The sequence below is a fragment of the Euleptes europaea genome, chromosome 13, assembly GCF_029931775.1.
Source record: "Euleptes europaea isolate rEulEur1 chromosome 13, rEulEur1.hap1, whole genome shotgun sequence".
Lineage (NCBI taxonomy): Eukaryota > Metazoa > Chordata > Lepidosauria > Squamata > Sphaerodactylidae > Euleptes > Euleptes europaea.
This window is the reverse complement of record NC_079324.1, coordinates 57,396,423-57,412,592: the sequence shown is the minus strand read 5'-3', so window position 1 is coordinate 57,412,592 and position 16,170 is coordinate 57,396,423. Positions and strand designations below refer to the sequence as shown.

General features: G+C 50.2%; 1 protein-coding gene across 1 annotated transcript; it reads left to right on the top strand.

Moving 5' to 3' along the window:
- Nucleotides 1–5,891: 5,891 nt before the first annotated feature.
- On the top strand, nt 5,892–7,737 carry FZD10 (frizzled class receptor 10). Its single transcript, XM_056859885.1, has one exon. The coding sequence runs from the start codon at nt 5,892–5,894 to the stop codon at nt 7,638–7,640; it is 1,749 nt and encodes a 582-aa protein (XP_056715863.1). The 3' UTR covers nt 7,641–7,737.
- The last annotated feature ends 8,433 nt before the right edge of the window (nt 7,738–16,170 follow it).

Below are 16,170 nucleotides of genomic sequence, written 5' to 3'. Positions count from 1 at the left end.
GCTTACCACCTCCTGAGGAAGCCTGTTCCACTGAGGAACCGCTCTGTTAGAAAATTCTTCCTAATGTCTAGATGGAAACTCTTTTGATTTAATTTCAACCCGTTGGTTCTGGTCCGGCCTTCTGGGGCAACAGAAAACTCAGCACCATCCTCTATATGACAGCCCGTCAAATACTTGAAGATGGTTATCATATCCCCTCTCAGTCTTCTCCTCTTCAGGCTGAACATACCCAGCTCCTTCAACCTTTCCTCGTAGGACGTGGTCTCCAGACCCTTCACCATCTTTGTCGCTCTCCTCTGGACACGTTCCAGCTTGTCTTCACCCTTTTAAAATAGCGTTGCCCAAAACTGAACACAGTACTCTAGGTGAGGTGTTGTTTTTACGCATTAATTTTTTTTTCTCCCTCCCGGCAAACAGCCTCAAACGAATTCAGAGAGGTTTTAGAGAAATAAATTGTAAATCGATAACAAAAAATATCGGGGCGGATAATAAACGACGAGCGCCCCGGAATGAAATGTTGTGTGAAAACGCCATTGATTCCCACTGAGAAACCCGTCCGTCCACCCATCTCTCTCCTCTCTCTCTCTCTCTCTCTCTCTGGGGAGCTTTCCACTTTCCCTTGTGATGTTTTAGGGGATTTAACTGAGTCACAGAAGCCCCCCCACCCATGTGGCTCCGTTTCTCGAGTTTGGTCTCGATATCATTGCTGGGGCTCGCTCTCCATTTGCAACCGAAGCCCACGTTTTGTAAACAGAAGGCAAAAGATTCTGGGCCAACCGGATTTTATGAGCCTCTCAGCCAGACATTTACGGCCCCGGCAATAAAATGCATCCCACTCAACCCCTTTTGACTAACCACCCCATCTCTTTTATGGATCATACCCTTCTTCTCCTCCCCGCTCTCAAAATAAAAGAATTCCAGGAGGCACCGCGAGGGCTTGATTGGAAACCCACCCCCCATCCCTGCCTTCCCCGCACTTAGCTCAGAAACTTATTTTCAGTGTCGGTTTCCAGAGCCAGAACATCTGATGTGATGCCAAAGGACACAGAGTCTTGGAGCATGCACAAAGGGCTTTGTCATGCAGAAAGAGGAAAGACTCATTTCTGAGCAAAGATGATATTGGTATGTTAAATACTTATATGGCACTTTCAGTGTTCAAAGCAAGTCACCCACTTTTGGACAAGTCAGAGTGATATAACGCTGAATGTTACACAAATTCTGGGGAGACCCAGGTTCAAATTTCATTCACTTTTGCATGGCAAATTCCATGCTGGCCATAATTAGACGAGGAATAGAGAATAAAACTGCTGATATCATACTGCCCTTGTACAAATCTATGGTGAGACCACACTTGGAATACTGTGTACAGTTCTGGTCACCACACCTAAAAAAAGGATATTACAGAGCTTGAGAAGGTGCAGAAAAGAGCAACCAAAATGATTAGGGGACTAGAGCAACTGTCCTATGGGGAGCAGTTAAGACACTTAGGGCTTTTTAGCTTGGAAAGAAGGCGGCTAAGGGGAGACATAATAGAGGTCTATAAAATTATGCATGGTTTGGAGAAAGTGGACAGGGAGAGGTTTTTCTCCCTCACCCATAATACTAGAACACGGGGTCATCTGCTAAAGCTGGAGGGTGAGATATTCAAAACAGATAAAAGGAAGAATTTTTCCCCACAACGCCTAGTTAAATTGTGGAACTCCCTGCCCCAGGATGTGGCAATGGCTGCCAGCTTGGAGGGCTTGAAGAGGGGAGTGGACATATTCATGGAGGAGAGGGGTATTCATGGCTATTAGTTAGAATGGATACTAGTCATGCTGCATACCTATTTTCTCTAGTATCAGAGGAGCATGCCTATTGTTTTGGGTACGGTGGAACGCAGGCAGGGCAATGCTGCTGCAGTCGTCTTGTTGGTGGGCTTCCTAGAGGCACTTGGTTGGCCACTGTGTGGACAGACTGCTGGACTTGATTGGCCTTGGTCTGATCCAGCAGGGCCTTTCTTATGTTCTTATATGTTCTTATGTTCACTGTGTGAGCCTGGACCACTTACCCTATTCTCTCTCATCCTAACCCTTTGTTATGGGATAAAACAGATGAGGGAAGAGATGCATATGCTGCTCAAAGCTCTTTGAAGGAAGGGTGGAATCAAAATCTATGAAATAAATATTGTACAACAGCCCTCTAAGGTAGGCCATTATTAGTAAGGGGGCTAAAGCTGAGAGAAGTTGGCTTCTCTTTAAAAAGGAACATAATTAACTTGTGACAGCAGCGCAATTTGAACCTGGGACCTCCCTAATTATAGCTTCCTCTGTACATTCCAGTATCTTCCATTTCAGAATTGCATCTTAAGGTTTAACTTCAGGCAGGGTGAGGCCTCTGAACCTGTTTTTCATTGCCAGGGTTCAACCCTAGGACATAATTAGCACATTGGCAGTGTGGGGTAGTGGTTAGAGGACCTGACTAGAAACTGGGAGACCAACATTCAAATCCCTATGCAAGAAGAAGAAGAAGAAGAAAGAGGCTTGCTAAGAACAAAATATCCTGTTTCTTGAACACAGGATGATGGCCTAACCTGACAAATACAGATTTGGTCGTCCTTGTTAAGAGGCAAAGGAACTGTAGCTCAGTGGTGTAGCACATTCTTAGCATGTATGTATACATGAACACATGAAGCTGCCTTATACTGAATCAGACCATTGGTCCATCAAAGTCAGTACTGTCTACTCTGACTGGCAAAGGCTCTCCAGGGTCTCAGGTAGAGGTCTTTCACTTGTCTAGTTCCTTTTAACTGGAGATGCCGGGGATTGAACTTGGGACCTTCTGCATGCCAAGCAGATGCTCTACCACTGAGCCACAGCTCCTCCAGGCTGAGCCAGGTCCAAATATCTGCAATGCCTGCTAAACCATTTGGGAGAGATTCCTCCCTTCCTGAGAGCTGCAGCCGGAGCAGATAGTTCCAGGTAGGGTTGCCAACTCTGACTTGGAAATATCCTGAAGATTTGGGGGCAGCACCTGGAGAAGTAAGGATGCTCAGGGGGAATTTGATACCATAGAGAGTCTCCCCGCCCCTAAGTGTCATTTCCTCCAGCAGAACTGATCTCTATAGTCTGGAGATCAGTAGTAATTCCACACCTCACCTGGAATTAGGCTCCCCTAGACTTTGGTAACTGCATGTGTACACAATAGGTTGCCAACCTAAAGGTTGCTTGTGGCCTTCCTAGAGGCACCTGATTGGCCACTGTGTGAACAGACTGCTGGACCTGATGGGCCTTGGTCTGATCAAGCAGGGCTTTTCTTATGTTCTTATGGTTACTGGTCATGATGCATACCTATTCTCTCCAGGACCAGAGGAGCATGCCTATTATCTTAGGTGCTGTGGAACTCAGGCAGGATGGTGCTGCTGCAGTCGTCTTGCTTGTGGGCTTCCTAGAGGCCCCTGGTTAGCCACTGTGTGAACAGACTGCTGGACTTGATGGGCCTTGGTCTAATCCAGCTTGGCTTTTCTTATGTTCTTAGGTGGCATCTTGACATCTCCTGCTATTACAATTGATCTCCAGACAACAAAAATAGTTCCCTTGGGGAAAAGGGCTGCTTTGGAGGGTAAAAGGTACAGCATTATACACTGCTGAGATCCCTCCCCTCCCCAAACCCCATCCTTTCCCAGTTCCCACACAGGGCTCATCCAGAAGCCCTTGGGGAACTCTGGGAAACCAAACCTCGTTTGCTTCACCATAATGGCAGAACTGTCACCAATGCCCAACTACCACGAAGACGTCACATGACCAACAGAGCCATCCTAAACTGAGTTTCCTCCCTTCTAAGTCCATTGGGAGCCCCGTGGCGCAGAGTGGTCAGCTGCAGTACTGCAGTCCAAGCTCTGCTCACAACATGAGTTCGATCCCAAGTTGGTTTCAGGTAGCCGGCTCAAGGTTGACTCAGCCTTCCATCCTTCCGAGGTCAATAAAATGAGTACCCAGCTTGCTGGGGGTAAAGGGAAAGGCACTGGCAAACCACCCTGTAAACATATAGTCTGCCTAGTAAATGTCGGGATGTGATGTCACCCCATGGGTCAGGAATGACCTGGTGCTTGCACAGGAGGCCTTTACCTTTTCTTTAAAAGTCCATTAGAACCATAGAAACAACCGGGCACCCTTCTCTCTACGACAGCCCTTCAAGTACTCGAAGACGGTGATCATATCCTTCTCAGTCTTCTCCTCTCCAGGCGAAACATCCCCAGCCCCTTCAATCTAACAAATAAAATAAACCAGCGTGCATGCTTTTGGGACAGTCGAAGCCCCTCCCCAGCTCAGTCCTGGCTGGGACCCAAATGGGAAGAGAAAGGGGGGGGGTTTCAACTCTTTAACATGTTTCAGCTTCTTGCGTGCGTGTATTGGGGGGGGGGAGATGGGGGGATGGCCCAGGCCAGCCTGATGTCCTCAGATCTCTGGAAGCTAAGCAGGGTCTGCCCTGGCTAGTACTTGGATGGGAGACCCCCAAGGACGTCCAGGGTCGCTATGCAGAGGAAGGCACTGGCAAACCACCTTTTAGTCTCTTGCCATGAAAACCCCAAAGGGGGTCGCCAAAAGTCAGGCTGCGACTTTGACGGCACTTTACACACACACATACATTGGGGTGGGGGCGACTTCTACTTTCCCTACCTGCTAGGAAAGTGGAGGGAGGGGCGCGGGGGGGGGGAGAGAGAGAGAGAGAGAGAGAAATGGGGGCTTCTTTGAATCTCCGCCGAGGGAGGCAGGTCCGAGGGGATCCCGCAAGAGTTGGGGCGGGGGGCTGGCCGTCCCCCCCGAGGGGGGGGGGGCTGCGGTGGCGGGGGAGGGGCGGGGGGAGGGCCAGCCGGGAGGCGTGGCGGACGCCGGGGAGGGGAGGGGGGGAAGCCTCCGCCGCCCGGATCGCACCTTTTCTCATGCAAAGCGGGTGTCGTCGGGGAGGCGGGTCCGAAGGCAGGTCTGGCCCTGGGGGGGGGGGGGGGACGGGACGGGGGGGGCGTCCAAAAAGAAGAAGAAGGAGGCAAGCTCTCGCCCCCAAAACCCAGCTGCAGCCCGCCGAGGGAGCGACTCTCTTCCGAGGGAGCGAGCGCGGAGGACGGGAGCGCGCCGGGCTCTTTGCACCCCCCCAGAGCCCCCCAGGTGGGGAAAAGCAGCTCGGGGGGACGGATTGCAGAAGGCGGGGGCGGCAGGGGGGGCTTCCCTGGTCTCTCCCCCCCCCCCCAAGCCAAGCCCGGTGCTTTGGACGTTCCCCCACCCGCTTTGCAAACCGAGGGAGCCCCCCCCTGGCTTTTTTTTGGGGGGGGGGGAGGAGAAAGTCCGGAGCGGAGGCTGGGGGTCTCCCGACCCACGGAGCGGGGAGCCGAGACGGGGGGGCGGCCCCGAGACGTCTCTCTCCATCCCCCCCCATCCCAGCACCGCTGGGGACCGGTGGGTGCTCGACGGACCGCGAGCGCCGGGACCTGCCTAACTTTCTAAGGAGGGAGGAGGAAAGAGGAGACCCCCCCCCCGTGGGAGAGGACCGCAGCGGAGCCCCTCCAGTAAGTTGGCCGGAGGATGGAGGGGGCGTGGAGGGGCCGGGGGGGGTCCCGCTCCCCGCCTGCCCCCTGCCTGGGGGGGCTGGGGCTGACCGAGATGGACTTTGTCCGAAAGCTGGCCCCCCTCCTGAACCCCCGACGGAGCTGAACCTGTGTTTTTGGGGCGAGGGGCGAGGGGCTTGCGATGCTCCTGCCGCCCCCTGTCGAGTGGATGGGGGTGGACCCCTTATGGGGGCTGGGGGAAGGCTGATCTGACCCCCCACCCCCCACCCCGGCAGCTGCCGTCGGGGACCGTCTCCCAAGAGCCCAAGGACCAGCCTGGTGGGTTGCTTGGTTGGGGTGGGCTGCCGCCATGGGTGCCCCCCGGCCGATCCTGGCCCTCCTCTTGCACCTGGCGGCGTCCTGCTGGGCCATCAGCTCCATGGACGCGGACCGGCCCGGGGACGGGCGCTGCCAGCCCGTCGAGATCCCCATGTGCAAGGACATCGGCTACAACATGACCCGCATGCCCAACCTGATGGGCCACGAGGACCAGCGGGAGGCGGCCATCCAGCTGCACGAGTTCGCCCCCCTGGTGGAGTACGGCTGCCACGGCCACCTGAAGTTCTTCCTCTGCTCCCTCTACGCCCCCATGTGCACCGAGCAGGTCTCTGCCCCCATCCCGGCCTGCCGGGTCATGTGCGAGCAGGCCCGCCTGAAGTGCTCCCCCGTCATGGAGCAGTTCACCTTCAAGTGGCCCGACTCCCTGGACTGCAGCAAGCTGCCCAACAAGAACGACCCCAACTACCTGTGCATGGAGGCCCCCAGCAACGGGTCCGAGGAGCCTCCCCGGGGGTCCAGCATTCTGCCCCCCCTGTTCCGGCCCCAGAGGCCCCAGACCGCCGGCCACGACCTGCAGCAGCCCAAGGACGGGCCCGGGTGGGCCGCTTGCGAGAACCCCGGCAAGTTCCACCACGTGGAGAAGAGCGCCTCGTGCGCCCCACTCTGCGCGCCCGGGGTGGACGTCTACTGGAGCCGAGAGGACAAGCGCTTCGCCGTCATCTGGATCGCTGTCTGGTCCGTCCTCTGCTTCTTCTCCAGCGCCTTCACCGTCCTCACCTTCCTGGTGGATCCCCAGCGCTTCCGGTACCCCGAGCGGCCCATCATTTTCCTCTCCATGTGCTACTGCGTCTACTCAGTGGGGTACATCATCCGCCTCTTTTCGGGGGCCGAGAGCATCGCCTGTGACCGAGACAGCGGCCAGCTCTACGTCATCCAGGAGGGCCTGGAGAGCACCGGCTGCACCCTAGTCTTCCTGGTGCTGTATTATTTTGGGATGGCCAGCTCCTTGTGGTGGGTGATCTTGACCTTGACTTGGTTTCTGGCGGCAGGCAAGAAATGGGGCCACGAAGCCATCGAGGCCAACAGCAGCTACTTCCACTTGGCGGCGTGGGCCGTCCCAGCGGTGAAAACCATCATGATCTTGGTGATGCGGAGGGTGGCTGGGGACGAGCTCACGGGCTTGTGCTATGTGGGCAGCATGGACGTCAACGCCTTGACCGGGTTTGTCCTGGTCCCCTTGGCTTGCTACCTGATCATAGGGACCTCTTTCATCCTCTCTGGCTTTGTGGCCCTTTTCCATATTAGGAGGGTGATGAAAACTGGCGGGGAAAACACCGACAAGCTGGAGAAGCTCATGGTCCGGATCGGGGTCTTCTCGGTCTTGTACACGGTGCCCGCCACTTGCGTCATCGCTTGCTATTTTTACGAGAGGTTGAACATGGATTACTGGAAGGTCTTGGCCGTCCAGCAGAAGTGTCAGGTGAACGACCAGACGAAGCATCTGGACTGCTCCATGAGCGCCTCGATTCCGGCCATAGAGATTTTCATGGTCAAAGTGTTCATGTTGCTGGTGGTGGGGATTACCAGCGGCATGTGGATCTGGACCTCGAAAACCCTCCAGTCCTGGCAAAGCGTTTGCCGTCGGAGGCTAAAGAAGAGGACGCGGAGAAAACCCGCCAGCGTGATCGCAAGTAGCGGACTTTACAAAAAGCCCCAACATCTGCCTAAAATGCACCATGCAAAATATGAGTCGGCTCCGCAGCCCCCCACCTGCGTGTGAGCAGAATGTATAATTTAACTGCGTAACTCACGTAGAAAAACTCACACGTGCTCGCCATAGCTGTCAGAACTAAAGAGAATAATATTAATTAATTAATGGTGTGTGGTTTTTTTTTTTTTAAATGTGTTTTTTGGGTCCGAAAACCTGATTGCTAATTGAGAGGAGAAATTAAGACTCTGAACCTTAAGGTCCGGATCTTAAAAACAGAAAGTTATACTTAGGGAAGAGCTGTTGGGGTTGCGAGAGATACTGTCAATAAAAGGTCCCCCTTTTTGGTACTAATTTTGTTTTAAATGATTTGTGTTAAAAATGGTGTGTGATATTTTTGTATGTAAACTAAAGATGGTTTGGCATTAGATTTCAAACTAGGTTTAGTTAGAATCTTGAAAGAGATTATTCGAGTCCTTTTTCGGAAATTTAGCCCTTGAGAGGTGCCTAAGGTCAATCAGGGCATCGTCTTTGGAAACAAAGTTCTAACGCACAAAAAAAATCCTTTTCAAAACCCTTTGAACGTAGGTCCAATCCACATGGCTCACCAATATCCCATTCCTTAAAAGAAAAGAAAGTTCTCTGCTGCTCCAAACTTGCAAAATAAAAATGATGCACGATACAGTTTTTCCCTTCCCCCCCCTTCCACGACATGAAACGAGGAGTTTGTTGTACAGAAAGGCAACAAAAGAGACCCCTTGACAAAAGAGGGACGGGGTCTAGTTCTTAGAAACCCTTTAGTGTTACATTTTGTGGCTTTTTAATGGAAATCAGACACGTTTGGACTTATTTGTGGAAAAAGAAAAGGGGGGAGGGGATCCCTTGAAAAGGACCCGGAGGGGGCTTATTGACTCTTTCAATTGTTAAACAAATTCTGGGGATGAATAGATCAAGAAGCACTCTATTTTTATTTTATTTATTTATTTGTTTGGCAAAGGGAAAAAATTCGTTCCGATGGAATACTCTTTGCTGTTTGGGAGAGGCAAAAAGTTACTTGTGTGTGTTTGTGTGTGAAAAAGAGAGAGTATACATGTGTATATATAAATATATATCAATACACACATATATATTTGTAATATACAACTATTTTTCATGCCCTGCTATTTTTTTTAAAAAAATAATAATAAACGGTGGCCTTTGGTTTGCTGATAGAATAAAACTATCAGGTTTCCCTTATGGTGGAGTTTGTCACTAATAAAACTCACTTTGCAAATGTCCTTTTGAGCGCTAAGGGGTTCTTCAAAGGGACCATGTGGATTGACCTCTTCTAAGGCCGGGATGGAATTATTAACCCCCCCCCCACACACACACAAAACAGTAACTTGGTTTTCCAGTCACCCCAGGGTAAGGGTCTGTAAAGAGCCATGTTTTGGGAAGAGGCATATAGTGAACAGTGCATCCCGCAGAAAAATAACTCCAATGAAGTTAGAGACATGGATCCCAGAGTAGGTTCCAGATAGGTTCCTTGTCTGGATTTCCACATTGGTAGATAAGTTTCCCTAAAAATCAGTTTGCTGATCTTCACATACAGCCAACAGGGAGTCCTGAATGTATTCTGGACAAATTTTTCAGATGACGGGTGAGAACCCCTGGGCTTCGCCATCCCTTATTTGTCCCAGAATCCTTTGCAACATTATGCGTAAATGCACAGTTGTGGTTCCAGCAGACCGGATGGTGTTGAAGGGGGTCCCCGTTTGTATCTATCCCATCTCATTTTTATCCTTCCCTTTCTCAGTCAGGGTGGTATTCCATTGTATTCTTATCATCACCTCATGTTAAGTTAGGCTGAGGGACAGAGTGACTCCCCCAGTGCGCTTCACATCAGGAGATGGGTCTCCTGACTCTTCACTCTCATACGGATTATTCCAAGCCTACCTGGCAGGGTTGTGGTGAGGATAAAATGAGAGACCTCCTCCATCCATGCCGGCCTGATTTCTTTCGGGAAAAGGCGAGGGAAACAAATGTAATCAGTCCCAGTTTCTAAGGCCCGTTGGGCGCATCTCAGGATGAGAAGGAGAGTTTTGTATCAAGGGACGGTTTTTTAAAAAAAGAGAAGGACTAGAGTGAAAATGGATTGGGTTATGGCAACCCACTCCATCTGGTTGAAAAGAACATTGTGAGTCTTATGGGCACTTGTCAGGGATTCAGTTTTTCCAAAATATGGGGCCCACTGAAAGACGGGAACAGGGTTATAAATATCTCAATACTGGTTGATCCTGTCAGTTCTGGGAAGCTAAGCAAGGGTGGCCCTGGTTTAGGGTTGCCAGCTCTGAGTTGGGAAATTCCTGGAGATTTGGGTCTGTAAGAGTGTGCGGAGGGCAGGATTTGAAGAGGGGAGACAGATCCAGGGAGACAGATCTTGGTCATCTGGAGAGCAGTTGTAATAGGAGACATCTCCAGGTGCCACTTGGAAATCGACAACCCCACCTGGGTTAGTACTTGGATGGGCGACCACCAAGGAAGACCAAGGGTGCTACACAGAGGCAGGCAACGGCAAACCACCTCTGCTCACCTCATGTTTTGAAAATCCTGTGGGGTTGCCATAAGTCACCTGGGATTTGACAGCACTTTCCACCTCCATAGATGAGTCAGATTCAAGCCCAGTAACCTCTTAAAGAACAACAAGATTTACAGGGTACCTGACAAAGGGAACTTTGACTCTTTAAAGCTGGGGTGTCGAACTCATTTGTTACGAGGGCCGGATATGACATAAATGTCACTTGATTGGGTCGGGTCATGCCTTGCCAGCCCAGATCGGGACTTGGGGTGGGGGTGGCTACCTCGGCCAGCTCACGGGCTGGATAAAAGCTCTCAAGGGGCCAGATCTGGCCTGCAGGCCTTATGTTTGACACCCCTGCTCTAAAGCTTCTACGCCAAAAACCCGTTGGGTCTCTAAGGTGCTACTGGACTCGACTCTAGCTCTTCTATTGCAGACCAATGTGGCTACCCACCTGGAAGGATCTCCTGCTGGAGGTGGGTCTTGAAGCTGTGGCATTTAATCTTTACAGACCTGGGAATCTACTGCAAAGCTGTGGCATTTAATCTTTACAGACCTGGGAATCTAATGCAAAGAACTAACTGAGAGGAAGTCACATGTTAGGAAGCCGGGGAGGGGGGGCGTTGAGCTATCATTTTGCTGCCCGCGGTCCAAACCATGGGCACTTTCACACATGCTAAATAATGCACTTTCAATCCACTTTCAATGCACTTTGAAGCTGGATTTTCACTGTGGCTGTTACCGCACTAGGTATTCCCCGCAATGTATCAAGAGTTTGGAAATGTTATAAAAAATTCTGTTCGCACTTTCAGTGTATTCCCACCGATGTATTAAGAGTTTGAAAATGTTGTAAAAAATACTGTTCGCACTTACTTTGGCCCAGTTAGCTGTGAAGACGTCTTCCAACCATTTTTTAGCTGTGGTATCCAAAAACCCTTTTAAAGCGATGTTTTTTATAACATTTCCAAACTCTTGATCCATCACTGGGAATACCTAGTGCGGTAACAGCCATTGAACTGACAAAATCCACTTGCAAAAGATCATTAAAGTGTACTGAAAGTGGATTGAAAGTGCATTATTTGGCATGTGTGAAAGTGCCCCGTGGCAGCCCTAGAGAGCTGGGGGGGGGGCAGGAAACACAGGCAGAGTACCAGGAACGGTATTACAGTGGAGAACAAGCAAAGGGTCAGAGCCATGGGGGAGGCAGAAGACACTGTGTGCGTGAAGTACCATCAGGTCGCTTCCAACTTGGTGACCCTATGAATGAATATCCTCCAAATCTTCCTATCTTGCTCAGGTCTTGCAAACTGAGGGCTGCGGTTTCTTTGACTGAGTCAATCCATCTCTTGTTGGGGCTTCCTCTTCCTGCGGCCTTCAGCATTTCCTAGCATTATTGCCTTTTCCAGTGATTCTTGTCTTCTTACAATGTGACCAAAGTACGACAGCCTCCGTTTAGTCATTCTAGCTTCTAGGGACAGTTCGGGAGACACAGTACCTTGGTCCAAAAGGCAGCAAAACAATCTCAACTCTCTGTAACCAGCAAGGGGTGTTTCGCTACCCACTTCTGGGGGTTCAAGATTACTGTTGTAAAGGGAGAAAGAGAAAAGGCATGTTTATCTGCACAGGAACTCAAGCATCCAAATCGCAAGATGTCCTAGTTCCGCTGTACGCTGCATTGATCAGGCCGCACCTGGAGTACTGTGTGCAGTTCTGGAGGCCTCACTTCAAAAAGGTTGTGGACAGAATGAAGCAGGTGCAGAGGGAAGGCACGAGGAAGATCAGGGGCTTGGAGACCAAGCCCTACGAGGAAAGGCTGAGGGAGTTGGGAATGTTTGGTCTGGAGAAGAGGTTGAGGGGGGACAGGATTGCTCCCTTTAAGTATTTGAAGGGCTTTCACTTAAAGGAGGGCAGGGAGCTGTTCCTGTTGGCAGCAGAGGAGAGGACTCGCCATAATGCTTTTAAATTGTGGGTGGAAAGGTACCAGCTGGATATTTGGAACTTTTTCCCCCAGTAAGAGTTGTTTGACAGTGGAATCGGTTGCCTAGGGAGGTGGTGAGCTACTGGCAGTCTTCAAGCAGAGGCTGGACAAACACTTGTCAGGGATGCTCTAGCTGATCCTGCATTAAGCAGGGGGTTGGATTAGATGCCCTGTATGGTCCTTTCCAACTCTATGATTCTGTGACCTCTAGTTGAGACCCTGGAGAGCTGCTTCCCGTCAGAGAAGTCAAGACTGGTCTTGATAGACCAAGGTTCTGCCTCAGCAGCAGGCCGCTTCATGTGTTTGTGTATGTGTTCATGGGCGTTGCATGTCCCTAGAGCATTCGTGGTTACAGGGCTTCTGGTGGTAGAAAGTGTGAATCCAGCCTTTAACTAATTAATGAGAAAGGGAGAAACAACTTGCGGCGAGATGCAAAGGGAGCCACTCCCCCCCCCAAATATCAGAGAGCCCTGTGCCCCAGAGAGATCAGAACAGGGGTGCCAAGATATCCGGCAACATTGCGAGGGACTGAATTGACAAAGTAAAGGGATTATCAGGCTGATCCCGAATTAATGCACTTCGAAATCTGTGGAGGGTTACGTTCGCCGTGTTGGAGATGAATGGGTGAATGGAGGGATCTGTTTTCACATTGCAGAGGCTTTTCCTTTGTAACATCGATTAAAGGGACAGTGGCGAAGGAGGAGCGGGTGGGCGGCATGCTGGAGTGTTCTCGTAGAACCCCCCACCCCAAACAAATATGCTGCTTCCTCCATCAGAAATGGTCTCTTTCCTAGGACTGCTTTACAGCTCAGTAGGGGAAAAAGACAGACATACCTGTCTTTTTCCCTGCTAGGGTTTCAAACAACCACAGGGGCAGTTTTGAACAGGGAAACAGCACCTGGGGTGGAGAGTTAAACCCCCATCCCGAGTATCACACTTTCTTAAAGACCAAAGTTTTCAAGAGTCAAAAACTCCCTTGCTTAGGTAAAGGGAGCTTTGACTCTTGAAAGGAGGGGCTGCTTCCTCCATCAGTTGGGGAGGAGCTGTGGCTCAGTGGCAGAGCCTCTGCTTGGCATGCAGAAGGTCCCAGGTTCAATCCCTGGCACCTCCAGTTAGAATCATAGAGTTGGAAGGGACCACCAGGGCCATCAAGTCCAACCTCCTGCACAATGCAGGAAATTCACAACTACCTCTCCCCTCCACACCCCTAGTGCCCAGAAGATGGCCAAGATGCCCTCCCTCTCATCATCTGCCTAAGGTCACAGAATCAGCATTGCTGACAGATGGCCATCTAACCTCTTCTTAAAAACCTCCAGGGAAGGAGAGCTTACCACCTCCCGAGAAAGCCTGTTCCACTGAGGAACCGCTCTAACTAAACTTGGGACTAGGCAAGCAGGTGATGTGAAAGACCGCTGCCTGAGACCCTGGAGAGCCGCTGTCATTCTGAGTAGACAATACTGACTTTGATGGGCCAAGAGTTTGACTCAGTATAAGGCGGCTTCATGTATTCATGCGAAAGCTTATACCCTGGTAATCTTAAAGGGCAAGAGTCCAGTAGCACCTTAAAGACTAACAAAAATATTTTCTGGTAGGGTATGAGCTTTCGTGAGCCACAACTCACTTCTTCAGATTCTAGCTGTATCTGAAGAAGTGAGCTGTGGCTCACGAAAGCTCATACCCTACCAGAAAATATTTTTGTTAGTCTTTAAGGTGCTACTGGACTCTTGCCCTTTTTGACTACTGCAAACAGACTAACACGGCTACCCACTGTGAATTATCTTCCTGGTAATCTTGTTGGTCTTTAAGGGTGCTACTGGACTCAGATCTTTCTCTTCTACTGCAGACCAACATAGCTATCCACCTGAAGCTTTCTAGGGGCAAATAACACAGGTTAGTACCAGGTTATGACTCCTGCAGAGGCAACAGGCATCCTCCTCCAACTAGTGCTAGTTCTGTTACCTCTTGGTATTGGGATGGATTGAAGGCTCTGATTGACCCTGATGAAGACACTAGCAGCAGAAACAGACACACACATACCAAGCTGTTAGGCTGACTAAGCAAGGGCCGATTGCTGCTACTAAATCATGCAGAGATACTGCGAGCAACCTCTTTTTTTGCTAAGAGGATCGGTGCATTTCTCATCGTGTGCTAGCAGTTCTCCTGGAGGCATACTGCCATGCCCTGCCACGCTACATGGAAATGACTGCATGAAGAGATGTTTGAGATTTGCATGCCACGCCAGGATCGCAGCGTGGCACACCTAACCGCATCCCGGAAGGGGCTTTGATCCTGTTGTCCCTCTGACAGCGGGATCCTCCACGTCACGCGGCTACCCTCTTTTTCAAAACCAAAGCAAATTTTGAAAACAGTTTGTGATGTTTTTGGGGGAGGCGACCGTATGAACGGAGAACAAAAAATTCAGCCGTCTCATCCAAAGTTTCTGAATCCACCCTAAAGTGGTTGTGTATTATCTCAGCCAACGCCTTCCAGCAAATATTGATGTGCTAAAAAAAAAAAAAACATTAAAAGTCTTGTTTATAACAGATCAGCATCAGGGGGAACTCCAGTGTGGATGAAGGGGGAAATGCATGTGTGCGTGCGGTTTGAAAAAAAAAATCCCTCTGTAATAATACCTTTCTGTGCAACTCCTAAGTATTTTTCTTGACAGATCAGCAAAACGATGCCTAGTGACAGACGATAAATCAGAAAGTACTTTCATAAGCGGCTGAGGGCGATTAGGTGGTTTTGGGGGCCGCCTTTGATCTGGCGTGACAAGCCCTCGAGGTCTGTGGCATTCGGGAACCCCCTGAAGGGAAATCAGCACCTGTTCTTACTTCCCCGGCTCTTCTGCCTGCCAGCGCTATTTCATCTCTCTGAAGAACTCTTGGCGCTGGTGGGTTTTCATTACTCATTTAGAAGGCACTTTGTTTTTTTTTAAATGGAACTTATGTAGAAACCTTATTGCTGGGGAGTCTGGGGTATTGGGGTTTTTTTTGGATTTGCTACCCTGAGGTCGATTTCTATCAACGTTCCTGTCAGAAAAGGCTTGTTTCAGTTAATGCCCAGCTACACATAAACTATTAAGTCATGACTTCTTTCCTTGCATTTGGTACAACGTGTGTACTTATGGGGTTTTTTTTAATACTGGGGAGAGCCGTGTCCCATGATTGGTAGGAAAACCCAGAGTCAAAGTTCACCTCTGTCAAGAACTCACTAAGCAGCTATGGCTCAGTGGTAGAGCATCTGCTTGGCATGCAGAAGGTCCCAGGTTCAATCCCCGGTATCTCCAGTTCAATCCCCGGCATCTCAAGTTAAGGGGACTAGGCGAGTAGGTGATGTGAAAGACCTCTGCCTGAGACCCTGGAGAGCCGCTGCTGGTCTGAATAGACAATATTGACTTTGATGGACCAAGGGTCTGATTCAGTATAAGGCGGCTTCATGTGTGTTCATGTGTTCAAGATAAACCTCCATCCTAAATTTGGCCTCCATTACAAGAAACGGGGACAGACAGGCATCCCGTTCATCTTGCCCTTAATATAGCTCAAGAATAGGGTTGCCAATACTCCAGGAGATCTGCTATTACAACTGATCTCCAGCCGATAAAAATCAGTTCCCCTGGAGAAAATGGCCATTTTGGCCATTGGACTCTATGGCATTGAAGTCCCTCCCCTCCCCAAACCCCGCCCTCCTCAGGCTCCGCCCCAAAAACCTCCCGCCAGTTGTGAAGAGGGACCTGGCAACCCTACTCAAGAATCTCTTTATCGATTGTGGGTTTCCGTGTAACTTGAAGTAGAGTTGCCAGGTAGTGGAATGGTTGGGGGGCAGCATCCTGGGAGAAAAATTAAAAACAAGGCCACGGGGACTTACAGGAAGGTCTGATCGTAGAGTTCCTGGCACATCCTAGAGTTACCCAGAATTGAGAAGGGTAGTGCTAGCAATTGCCAGAAACGCGACGGTAATTTTACCATAGAATTGCTGGCACTTGCTAGAGCTACCCTTGTCACTTCTGGGTAAATCTAGGAAGTGCCAGGAACTCTATAATCAGGATTTCCTATAAGTAGCCAAGC